The sequence below is a fragment of the Dermochelys coriacea genome, chromosome 23 (genome assembly GCF_009764565.3).
Source record: "Dermochelys coriacea isolate rDerCor1 chromosome 23, rDerCor1.pri.v4, whole genome shotgun sequence".
NCBI lineage: Eukaryota > Metazoa > Chordata > Testudines > Dermochelyidae > Dermochelys > Dermochelys coriacea.
Genome location: NC_050090.1, coordinates 15,695,271 through 15,707,965, shown reverse-complemented (window position 1 = coordinate 15,707,965; position 12,695 = coordinate 15,695,271). Strand labels below are relative to the sequence as shown.

Below are 12,695 nucleotides of genomic sequence, written 5' to 3'. Positions count from 1 at the left end.
GGATGGGCAGGGATGGTGTCCCGAGCCTCTGTTTGCCAGAAGCTGGGAATGGGCGATAGGGAATGGATCACTTGATGATTCCCTGTTCTGTTCATTCCCTCTGGGACACTCGACACTGGCCACTGTCAATAGACAGGGGACTGGGCTGGATGGTCCTTTGATCTGACCCAGTCTGGCCGTTCTTATGTTCTTATGTGCTTAGGCCGGGACTATGCTAAGAAGTTGGTCGACCCAACGACGTCACTCCAGCGTGTGAAAAATCCGCACCCCAGAGAGATGTAGCTAAACCCAGCTAACCCCCAGTATACACAGTACTGGGTCGATGGAAGAATTACTCCATAAGACCTAGCTACCGCCTCCTTGGGAGGTGCATTACCTACGCCCACCCATTGGAGTAGGTTGCGTCTACACTGAGGCACTACACCAATGCCGGTGCGGACTCTAAGCAGCCATCTTGCCCCATCTCCCCTTCCCTCGCCCACCCCTCCTCCAGCCCCTTCCTCAGCCCCCCCAGATGCGGCGCCCACCCATGAGTCGCCTCGCCAGGGCCCCCTTGACGTCGGCATTGCGCAGGCTGTAGATGGCGGGGTTGAGGGTGGGGATGACCACGGTGTAGAAGGCAGCAGCCATCTTGTCAGCCTGTGCAGCGTAGCTGCCTTCGGGCCGCAGGTACATGAAGATGAGGGTCCCGTAGAGCACGGCCACAGCTGCCACGTGGGAGCCACAGGTGGAGGCAGCCCGGCACAAGCCCGCCCGTCCCACGGCCCCGAGGATGAGACCGTAGGTGGCCAGGATGGCCAGCAGGGTGACGCTCTGGATGGCGCCGCAGATGGCCAGCAGCAGGGCCTGGTTGAGGCTGGTGTCGGCGCAGGCCAGCTCCAGCACGGATGGGATGATGCAGAAGAAGTGGTCGAGGGTGTGGCTGCGGCAGAAGGGAAGGTGGAAGGCCAGGCTGGAGTGCACGGCCGCACTGGCTGCCCCGGCCGCGTAGGAGCCCAGCACCAGCCCGCGGCAGAGGCGGGGCGACACGGCGGCCTGGTAGTGCAGCGGGCGGCAGATGGCAGCATAGCGGTCGCAGGCCATGGCGGCCAGCAGGCAGCACTCCGCGTCCCCCGCGGTGGTGAAGAGAAACATCTGGAGGGCACAGACCGGGCCGGGGAGGGCGGCCCAGCTGGCCAGCAGGCCCCACAGCATGACGGGGCCCACGGCGCAGCAGGAGCAGAGGTCCAGCAGGGCCAAGTGGCTGAGAAAGTAGTACATGGGGGTGTGGAGGGAGCGCTCGGCCCGGATCAGAACCACCAGGCCCAGGTTCCCCGCCAGGCCCAGCAGGACGATGGGCAGTGCCAGCAAGAAGAGGAGCAGACTTAGGGCTCGGCAGGAGGGGAAGCCCACCAGGAGGAAGTCGGTCACCACCGTCTGGTTTGGCCCAGCCATGGGGGGGCACGGATCTATGGGGAGAGAGTGTGGGTGACAGCTTGCCCCTCTGCCAGTGCCCTCAGCCCAGGGTGGGGATGGCACTGCTCCTAGTGTTAAGGGTCTGGTGTTCAGGCAGGGCTGGCCTGGCATGGCATGGAGATGCAGCCACCTCTGGGGCGGAGCAGCTGGGGAACAGCCCCACGTAACGCCACACAACAATTTAGGCTACGAAGCAAAGAATAAGGCAACATCCAAACACATCTTTAGGGACGTTGGCAGGCGAAAGGCATTGGTGAAGAAAGCGGGGTTCACGGCATTCCCTTTGGAAAGAGGGGGCAGTGATTTAAATCTGCAGACGCTACTGAGCTGCAGGGAGCTGCAAAGATGCCTGGGGCAGGGAGACGAGATAGAGGGACCCAGAGACAGCGTGGGAATGTGGCGTGGACAGACCGCAGGACGGGCACTCGGGACTCCTGGTTCTATTTGCAGCTCCGCTACTGACCAGCTGGGTTACGCTGGGCAAGTTACTTCACAACTCTAGGGCTCTGCTTCCCCTGGCACATTTAGACTGGGAGCTCTCCAGGGCAGAGCTGGTCTCTCAGTGTGTGTCTGGGCAGCACCCGGCATGATGAGGCCCTGACACAACAGGGTGCCCTGCTCTTGGTTGGGGTCTGGGTAGTGCCCGGCACAATGGGGGGCCCTGATCTCTGTCAGGGTCTGGATAGCGCCTGGCAGAATGGGGGGCCCTGATCTCTGTGAGGGTCTGGGTAGCGCCTGGCACAATGGGAGGCCCTGATTTCAGTCAGTGTCTGGGCAGTGCCCGGCACAACGGGGGCTCTGATCTGGGTACTGCTCAGTGTCACCTCCCCACCCTGATTTCATGTGCAGCCTCCTAGCGGTACCATAATACACATCCCCATAAAGTGTGGAGGGACAAAGTCCCCAGCCTGGCCCCTCGATGGGATGGGGACACTTGGTCAGGGTTGATGGCTGAGAACCCCAAGGGCCAGGTGCGATGACTGGGGTTGCATAGTCGGAGCAGATAAGAGAGGGGTATGGTCCAGACAGCTTGGGGGAGCCCCCCCATCCTGAACACTGATCCCTCCATCCCAGACTGAACTGGACACACACGGCCTGGGGAGGGGGGCTCGGGGAGGAGAGGAGGGAAGAACTAGCAGGAAGGGCCATGGCTGAGAGGTACCAAGGGGACAGGGTAACAGGATGGGGGGATCCTCCAAGCAGGGCAGGGATTAGAAAGGGGGACAGCTGAAGAGAAGGAAGGAAGGAGACGGTTTTTCGTAGGAGTGGGTGGGTGAGATTCTGTGGCCTGCGTTGTGCAGGAGGTCGGACTAGATGATCAGAATGGTCCCTTCTGACCTTAGTATCTATGAATCTATGAAAATTGCCTCCCACTGAGAGAGAGAGAGAAGGACTGGGATGGGCTGGGAGCCCTTTATGGGCAAAGCATGGAGGGATTTGCCCCTGAGAACCCAGGAATCCTGGCTCCCAGCCCCCGCTGCTCCAACCCACTAGATCCCACTCCCCTCCCAGAGCCAGGGAGAGAACCCAGGAGTCCTGGCTACCAGTGACTGGCTGGCCAGGCCCCCAAGCAGAGATGGGCTCAGCAAGCGAGGAGGTGATGGGGGTCAGTGTGGAGAGGGTGTCCCTACCCAGGAAAGGCCCCATCTCCGGTTCCTGCCCCATGGCACCCGCCCTACCTGGTGAGCGGCAGGGTCTGCGTCTTTCTCAGTGCCGGTGCCCACTGCTTTCCACCCAGGCAGTGCTGGGGCTTTTATGGCCCCTTTCCCTGGCATCCACGAGTCCTCCCCTGGCACCAACTCCCAGGGCTCCAGCCTGAGCCAATCTCCACCGTGCCAGCCAGGCCCCGCAGACAGAGGGGCTGGGTGCATGCGTCACCCCCAGCTCCTGTCCACGGGGATTCAGACGCAGGTGGCTAATTGCATGGGAAATTGGAGGCCTGCAGGGCAGGGGGATGCTAGGCCACAGCTCCCGAGTCCAAGTGCTTCCAGTAACCCGTGTTAGAGCAGAGCCAGCCTCGGATCTTCTACCCTGCTGCCAAGAGAGGCCGGCCCCCGGGTGGCACCAAGGGCTGGGCTCTTTGCACCAGCACCATGTGAGGGAGTCACCATCTCTGGCCTTTCCGAGGCTGGGCACCTGTGCTTTGTTTGACCCCACTCCCCCCAGAGGGCTGAGGAAAGAACCCAGGAGCCCTGGCTCCCAGCCCCCCTGTTCTAACCACCAGACCCCACTGCCTTCCCGAAGAACATAAGAAGATAAGAACGGCCAGACTGGGTCAGACCAAAGGTCTATTAAGCCCAGTATCCTGCCTTCTGACAGTGGCCAATGGCAAGTGCCCCAGAGGGAATGAACAGAACGGAATCGTCAAGTGATCCACCCCCTGTGTCCATTCCCAGCTCCTGGCAAACAGAGGCTCGGGACACCATCCCTGCCCAGCCTGGCTAATAGCCATTGATGGACCTATCCTCCATGAATCTATCTAGCTCCCTTTTGAACCCCGTTATAGTATTGGCCTTCACAACAGCCTCTGGCAAGGAGTTCCACCGGTTGACAGTGCGTTGCATGAAAAAATACTTTCGTGTATTTGTTTTAAATCTGCTACCTATTAATTTAATTTGGTGGCCCCTTGTTCTTGTATTATGAGAAGGAGTAAATAACACTTCCTTATTCACTTTCTCCACACCAGTCATGATTCTATAGACCTCTATCATATTCCCCCTTAGTCGCCTCTTTTCCAAGCTCAGAAATCCCTGTCTCATTAATCTCTCCTCATACGGAAGCCGTTCTATACCCCTAATCATTTTTGTTGCCCTTTTCTGAATCTTTTCCAATTCCAATCTATCTTTTCTGAGATGGGGCAGCCACATCTGCATGTAGTGTTCAAGGTGTGGGTATCCCATGGACTTATATAAGAGGCTATATGATATTTTCTGTCATATTATCTATCCCTTTCTTGATGATTCCCAACATTCTGGTCACCTTTTTGACGCCGCTGCACATTGAATGGATGTTTTCAGAGAACTCTCCATGATGACTCCAAGATCTTTCTTGAGTGGTAACAGCTAATTCAGACCCATCATCGTATATGTAGAGTTAGGATTATGTTTTTATGTTCTTATGTCTCATATGTAATCCGGTGCCGCGCCGGTCCTGAAAATCCCTGCATGGGGCGTGTCCGGGTTGGGTTCAGTGAGTCCTAGATGTGGGCTGGAAACAGGGTCTTACCTTGTGTTGGGGAGGCCAAGTGGAAACCCAGCCTGCCCTAGACACCGGAGTGTGGATTTACCCGGCCAATTGGCTGGATGCCTGGCGGAGAGAAAGAAATGTACATTTACTGCCCTTGAGCTAAATGAGGAGCAGGCAGAGGGGACAATGTCCAGCCCCCAGGAATCCTTCCTGACTCTTGAGGGAAAGACAATGGACTTTGGGGGATACACGAGGTGCAAAATGACCCTGTAAGTGTCCCCTCCTTGATGGATGTAGGGGCTGGCACCCTCTGGACCTGTTCAGTCCCCCGGCCTGGAGGGCTGGAGATGCCAGGAACTGGACGTAAGGCAGAAAACTGCTTGGGCAAAGATAGAGAGACAAGGTGGGAAGGATGCGGTTCCAACAACACCATGTACAACAATTGGCAAAGACAGGCAAAGTGGGACTGACATGGCTCCAACAATGGCATGTACAATCGGCAAAGATAGACACGGTGGGACTGACGTGATTCCAACAACACCGTGTACAACAATTGGCAAAGATAGACAAGGTGGGATGGACACAGCTCCAACAACACCGCCGTAAACACTCGGCAAAATAGCCCCATGCGACAATGCCGTGTCCGTCACTAGAAAAGTGCGGTTTGGTGCCTTTTCCTCTGGCTCGGCATCACTTAAATCTCAGCTCTTTGTTGGCACGCTCAGCATTGGATTTGCGAGAACCTGGCTCTGCGCTGGGATGTTGGAGTCGGGCACGAGGCTCAGCTGAGCAAACAGGCTGGGGCGGGACGGGACGCAGCCCAGGGACGGCTCTGAGGGTGCCGAGGGAGTGGGGGGTCACCCGCAAGGCCAGGGAAAGGCCGATGGTGTCTCAGGGATGGGTTGCCGGAGAGGCGGACAGGCCGGCATGGCAGGGAACTGATTTCCAGTCACGCTCGTTCTTGTGGAGGCAGAAGGGTGAGGCGGTGGGTTACGGCCCTGGGTACCCTGAAGAGAACATCCTGGTGCTGGAAGTGTGGGGCTCCCATCATCCCCACAGCAGCCTGTCTCCCAGCCCCAAAATGAAGCTTGGCCCCCACTAGTTCTGCCCCCTCCAGCACTCCATCAATTCTGCCCCCCAACAATTCTGCTGTTTCAAGCCCCCCACCAATTCTGCCCCCAGCAGCCCCAACCAGCTGGGGGTGGAGAAGGAGTGGCTGATGGGTTGCGGTGGGAGTTTGGGGGTAATTAACAGGACATTTGTCCCACAATCTCTCCAAACCAGGCATTGTCCAAGGGACAGAGTTCAGAGATTCGCTCTGGGGTGCGAGCCCAGAGCTCTGCGAGATGCTTGGAGCCATTAAGCGCCTCCCGATTATAGTGCACAGAGGTTGGGGTGTAACTCCAGATCATGGTGTGCAATTCTAGGGGGACTCCCACCCCAGCAATGTGTGGAGGAGACCATCCCATTCCAAAGGGTTAGGAGAAGGTGCAGACAGGCCATGTTTTATCCAGAGTCAGCCTCAGAGGGGCCAAGTGTTTAAGGAGCCGTGAAGTGCAGAGACAGGACGGGGCCACTGGCCGTTAGCATCTTACGTTGTCGGTGATGGACTGAGAACAACCCTTGTGTCACACGGGATTTTGGACTGGATGGGAGCTGGTGCCCCTATGGGAGGAAGGCCCCCTGTCCCAAGAGCAAGACATCTAGACAGAGGATTCTCTGGACCAGCTCCAAGCCCCAACCAGCAGTGGCTGATCTCCAGTGCTTCACAGGAAGGCAGGAGGAAAAAGTGATTAGAAATATAGAATCATAGAAACGTCGGGCTGGAAAGGACCTCGAGATGTCATCAAGGCCAGCTCCCGGCACCGTGGCAGGACCGAGTAAACCTAGACCACCCCTGACAGGTGATTGTCCGGCCTCTTCTTAGAAACCCCCAATGACTACAGCTCCCACAACTTCCCTTGGAAGCCGGTTCCGGAATTTAACTACCCTCGGAGTTAGAAAGTTTTTCCTAACCTCTAACCTAAACCTCCCTGTCTGCAGATTAAGCCCTTTACATCTTGTCCTGCCTTCAGCAAACATGGAGAACAATTGATTCCCCAGCCTCGTTATAACAGCCCGGAACAAATGTGCAGACTGTTGTTCTTTTTTCAGGACTAAACATGCCCTGTGTTTTTAACCATTCCTCCTAGGTCAGGTTTTCTAAACCTTTCCTCATTCCAGTCGCTCTCCTCTGGACTCTTTCCAGTTTGAAAAAAAGAACAGGAGGACTTGTGGCACCTTAGAGACTAACAAATTTATTTGAGCATAAGCTTTTGTGAGCTACATACGTGTCATATCCCGCCTGACCCCTTACAAAGGTGTCACGTCATCCCGGGTCCCAGTAACACAGAACCTTTGCGATGAAGGCAAAGGACCCCAAAGAGAATTCAACTTCATTCAATGCAGTCACCCGAGGGTATAGCAGGAAATAGCCCCCCTCTGTCGATGAAAGGCTGGAGAATAATGCTCCGTTTTTCACAGCTATTTGTCGGGGGCCTGGGTAGGAAACGCTCTCAGTTGGAGCCTGTCGCTCCGTGGAGATGCGGCCTCCCCAGAAAATCGACGCTCCTGGGGAAGGGGGTGAGACGGACAGAGCTCTGGGTGCCAGAAGAGCTCCCATCCAGCTGCGTGGGGAAGGACACAGAGCGGAGACTGCGCTCCGTGCTGGACACAGGGGTCTGCTGAGTGGGGACCCACCGGCACGCGGGGGCCTGCCCCCAGCACCATCAAAGTACCTGGCTAGACAGGGCGACACAGGAGGGTGGAGATGGAGGGGCCAGAGCTGGGTGAGGGACTAACAGCAGCAATTGCGGGTGGGGAATGTCTTTCTGTTCAGAGCCCAGGTCCCAGGGAGAGGGAGGGAGGAAGGGACAGGAGGATGCAGAGGACGTGGGGGGTTTTCCTGCTGTCCTGCTCCCCCATCTGTCCCGGTCCCCACTCTCCAGCTCCCCCGCCTGCCCCACATCCAGCCAGCACTGCAATCCCAGACTCTCCCCTGCGGTCCCCCCCACGCACACACACTGATACGTAGCCTCACCTCAGACAAGGACGCCTGGCGCCCGCCTTCCCCCGGCATCTGCAGGGGAACAGCCACCCCTCCATGATAATGAACCCCAGAACCCTTAATTAGCCCCCAGGAGAACGTCCTTAATTAGCCCCCGGGAAACCGCGACTGGGAAAACAGTCATTAACGCCCAACCAGCCTCCCCAAGGTCCGCGGGACTTCTGTCATCTCAGGGGGTCTCCCCACGGACCATCTCAGGCTGCCAGTCGCCGAGTCCGCTGAATCACTCCTCTCTCTCTGCTATCCAGTCCCCAGACTCTGGCAACTCATAGAAATTCCACTTCCTCTCCCCCAAAAAGATGCAGCGTGCCTCAGTTTACCAGTTTTCCCATAACCCCCCCAGCTCCTGGACACCACCTGTGAGCACTTCTAATAAGACCAACGATGGCTCATTGAAGACGGAACAAGGATTCCACGAACAAGAAGAGGGAACAGTTACAAAACAAACCGAGAATCTCAGAACATGAGTCCATCCTTCTCAATAGTTACTGCCCTAGCTAATACAGTCGGTTTCCCCCTTTCCCCCAAAAGTCAAGTAGTTGGATCCTGGTTCTTGTGGACCCAGCCGGCCCATTCACCAAAGCTCCCTTGCCAGCGGGTTTTCCTCAAGGACTGAAGCCTTTCCCGACCCTCTGTGACACCGACCACAAACTTTCGTTGTTATTCGTAGCCAGGACTAGCTCCCGCCCATGGTGATGTCCCTTGTCCCTGCGGTTTCGACTGTGTGGATGCAGTTAACCTGTGGAACTCAACACCACGGGATGTTGTGGAAGCCAAGAGAAGAACTGGGCTCGAAACAGAACGAGAGACATCCGTGCAGGATAGGTCCAGTGATGGCTATTAGCCAAGATGGTCAGGGATGCAAATGTCATATTAATCCATTACGCTCTAGATATAACCTGCATGTACGTCTCACCATGCTTATGTGTTTTAACCAGATCAGAGCTTCCCGCCAGGATCGGGACCAGCTTTGGGACAGTCTCTCGGGGGAGCCCTTCCACGTCCCAGACTGCAAAAGAGGGGGGTCTCACTCTTCATTTAGGGCAGGCCCCTCGGCTTCACCGCCTCACACCTTCCAGCCCCGTGTCCTCATGCTGGGGGGTCTTGGCTTAGCTCTCCCACAGAGAGCACCAATTCATGAGTCACTGGAGCAGGCGTTGTCTGTCTAGCCCAGGGGTTCTTCAACCTTTTTTAATATGCGGACACCTACAAAATTTCAAATGGAGGTGTGGACCCCTTTGGGAATCTTAGACATAGCCTGCGAACCACCAGGGGTCTGCAGACCACAGGTTGAAAACCACTCATCTAGGCGCCTTGTTGGTCCAAGTTGATTTCAACCAGTTCCTTAGGGAATGTCTACACTGCAGGGAAAGCCCAGGGCTCAAAATCAAGAGCAAACCTAACCCCTTTCTGTCTACACACAAATCGCGCTAACCCAGTGAGACAGTCTGTACTCTGAGGTTCATTCTTTTTTCAAGACTATGATAAATTTTGTACCAAGTATGCCTTGTGCTGGTATTATTCAAAAACTCATAATCTACTGAACATTATTGTCCTGGTAAAATATGCATGGCAACATTGGATGTAAAGTTACATGATTCCACTATATGACATTGCTGAGCTGTGTTCCAAGTTTAGAAAAGCAGGCACAAACCGGTTCCTCAGAGACAAAAGGCAGACTGATGTCTCAGCCAGGTGTCAACATAATCAAATGGACTATTGCCTGGTTAAGTGGCTATTCTTTGGCGGGAAGAAAGGCGTGAGTAAGAAATTTATATCCTGGCAAAAGAACAGCTGGAAGTTCCTATCCCAGAGACAGGCTGTCCACTTAACCCCATCTGGAGATGATCCTCAAAGAGGAAAAGGATAAAATGAAGGAACAGAGGCCACAAATTTTCTTGCCCTTCATCTCTACTCATGGCATTGACTTAAAAAACACTGGACTGGGGAGTTATCCTTGCTGAAAGATGCAGCCGATAAGCCTGAAAAAGATCACGTGATGAGAGAGAGACCCTTTCACTTTAAGTTCACGTCGCTTGTTAAGTTCAGAATTTGTTTGTGTTTTTACCTTTTATTTCTTTGTAACCAATTCTGATTTTTATGCCTCATTACTTGTAATCAGCTTGAAATCCATCATTCTGGAGTTAATAAATGTTTTTTCTCTAGACCTGTGTGTGTTTGGATGGAAGAGTATGGGGGATTCCTTGTGCAGCTCGTTTTCTGTTAATGAAATGACGATCTTTCGACGAGCTGGTGTTCTCCAAGAGGGGGCTGGGCAGTGAAAGACGTACATTAGGGACTAGGAATTTGCCGGTGTCGCTCTGCAGTGTAATTCCCTGGTGGCTGATAGCATAGCTGGGGAGGGGGATTTACACGTTGGAGGCTGCGTGTGAGCAGACCAGGAGCGGTGGCTCTCACAGGGAAGTGATGAGAAAGGCACCGCAGGGTGGAGAACTGAGGGGACACCGCTGTCCATCAGCCCAGAGTCCCAGGACTCCACGGGAGGTGAGTCAAGCTAGGAGACAGGGTTTGAGCCCTATTGATTTGTGGTGTAGATGCGGCCCCGCTGGGAAATCTGCCAAAAGCATCCCACAATCTCGACTTCTTTTGTTGTCCCATTGAGTCTGGGGGATGGTCAAGTTTCCCCACCCTGCACCGTGAACACAGGGCGAAAGCAGCTACATTTTGGGAGCAGGCTGGGATAAGGGTGGTGGACGCAGGCCGGCATAAGGCAGCGTGAACGCTGGAGCTGCAGCTTGGGACCCAGGATTCCACAACTCCTGGGCTTACTACTGAGTGTAGATGCTCAAGACCTGGGTTAACAAACCCAGCATCTGCTCACTCCAGTTCTACTACCCTGGGCTAACCCTGCCGGGTAGACAGACCCGTCAGGGCTCTGATCAGTCCACCCATGCAGCCTGGCGACATGAACACACCACTCTGGCTCTTCGTCTGTCCTGAAAGCAAACTGGATCCTGTCTCCCCCCCACAGGGTAGCATTGCACAGAACAGGGGAAACTGAGGCACATATGAGAATCCTACAAAAAACATTACAAAAATTCCCACTTCGTCACAATCTCATATGTCTTTCTCCCCCCTCCCCAACCCCACAGCCTTGGTGGCTAAACATCCTGCCAGACTTAGGGGTAGTCAGTTTGTCAGGTCTGCGAGGAACGGGTTTGTCATGGGGGGGTCTGCTTGGTTTGTCCCATGGACTTTCGGCCAAGGCATGTTGGAGAAGAGAGAAGAGGGCAGGGAGAAGCTAAAGCACCAGGTGCGGGACTCATGGGAGCAGACAGGCGGTAGGAGGCTTGACAGAGACAGGAAGGCAGGATGTCCCTCCCGCAGGGTACCCCATGCTCCCCTCTTTGATCCATCCCCAGGATCTTAATTACCAGTAATGGTTCCCTGCTGTTCTGGGCGTCATTAGCAGCCATGGCCTTGGGGACGGGAGCCAGGGGAGGAGGAGCAGTGGCTGATGGGTGGCAGCGGGAGTTTGGGGTAATTAACAGGATGTTAATTCTGTTAACACGCGGAGGCTCGATCGCTCCAAGCCGGTCATTGGCCGGCTCGTCCAGGGGAGACCGTTCATGGATTCACTCTCCCGCCCCTCCCATCCTGGGGTGAGCACAGAGCTCTGTGAAATGCTGGGAGTTGTCAAAACCCTCCAAACTACCGTGCACAGAGATGGGGAGTAGGGGAGTCATTGACCTGGGGCAGCCCTGGGCCTGTCCCACCTCCATCTCCGGGCTGCTGCAGGGAGGTGACCGCCCTCTCCCGCCTACCCTCCAGGTGACAGTGCAGCCCATGGATGGGAAACTGAGGCACACATGGGCTTCGTGCAAAATATTACAGCTGGCCGATTCCCACGCTGGCCCAGCATTGATCCCACACATGGTGGGCAGGGGGGAAGGTGCTCTCACTCTGCCTGCTGGGACAAACTGGAAAGGGATGTTGAAGTGGGACAAATTCAGTTTGGGATTCGGGGTGGAAATTTTTACTCCATCCCCCCTGGGAATTAACCACCAAACAATTCTCCAAGGGGGCAGGGTGGCTTCTCCATCCAGGGCCATTTTCCAGCCCCTCTCAGAGGTTTTCCCAAAAGACCTCCTCTGGGAATTAGTTCGGAGTAGGGCTCTGGGCTGGGGAGGTCAGATTGGCTGACCACAATGCTTCCCTCTGGGCATGGCAGCTATGAAATTCACCGGCTCTCTAAAAGACATGCTTTGATGCTGATGCTGGGGGATGTGCTTCAACCTGGGGTGGGCAAGGTAGACATGGGGTCCCGTCCAGCCTTGGGAACTTGTGAATCCAGGAAGCCCCCTGTTCGTTCCTGTCCCTTTCCAATCCACTCTCATGCTTCAGGGCTTGGGCTGCAGGGTCAGGAAGGTTTCTTCCCCCCTCGCCTCAGATGCCCAGTGGGCCAGATTCATTCTGGGGGGTTTTCCCCTCCCACTCTCTTCTGAGTCATCAGTGATGGAATGGGAGCTTTGAGACGCTTCAGAAAATCCTCTTTCTAAAGGCCCGGCTGGTGGGCCGCACTCCCTTGCTCAGCTCTGGCTCGCCCCAGGTCAGGGAGGCGACCATGGAGGGTTTTTTGCCATCCCCTGGAGCCTGCTGAGATGATTGGGACATATCTCTGCTGGCCAATTGCCTTCCATCCTCGAACCTTGTTAGCCACACCAGCTCTCTGTTCCCCAACAGTTCAGTCTCCTGAGTTGGTCTAACAAGGAGTCGGTGATTCCTTCACCCCCGAGACTTCTCCCCGAGATGCTGGGGCATTTCTGCCCTTCAGTACAGAGCAAATCAGCCGGGGGCGCTCTGGGCCATTTCATGCCCCTGTACCTTGTGAACGAATGCACCTACGTACAGAAGCACCCAGGGCTGCCAGTTTGGGTTGTTGGACACTCCTGGAAGTTTCATCCCACAGTGTAATCTTAATTCTTGG

General features: G+C 55.4%; 1 protein-coding gene across 1 annotated transcript; it reads right to left on the bottom strand.

The window, feature by feature from the left end:
* Positions 1-501: 501 nt before the first annotated feature.
* On the bottom strand, positions 502-1,566 carry LOC119846998 (olfactory receptor 5C1-like). The gene has a single exon (XM_038381341.2). It carries the CDS (start codon positions 1,564-1,566, stop codon positions 502-504), a length of 1,065 nt encoding a protein of 354 aa, XP_038237269.2.
* Between the last annotated feature and the right edge of the window lie 11,129 nt (positions 1,567-12,695).

What these genes read in the sequence shown, in the direction of transcription:
- LOC119846998 (XM_038381341.2), bottom strand. Translation starts at nt 1,566, where the DNA reads ATGCCAGGCCAGCCCTGCCTGAACACCAGACCCTTAACACTAGGAGCA.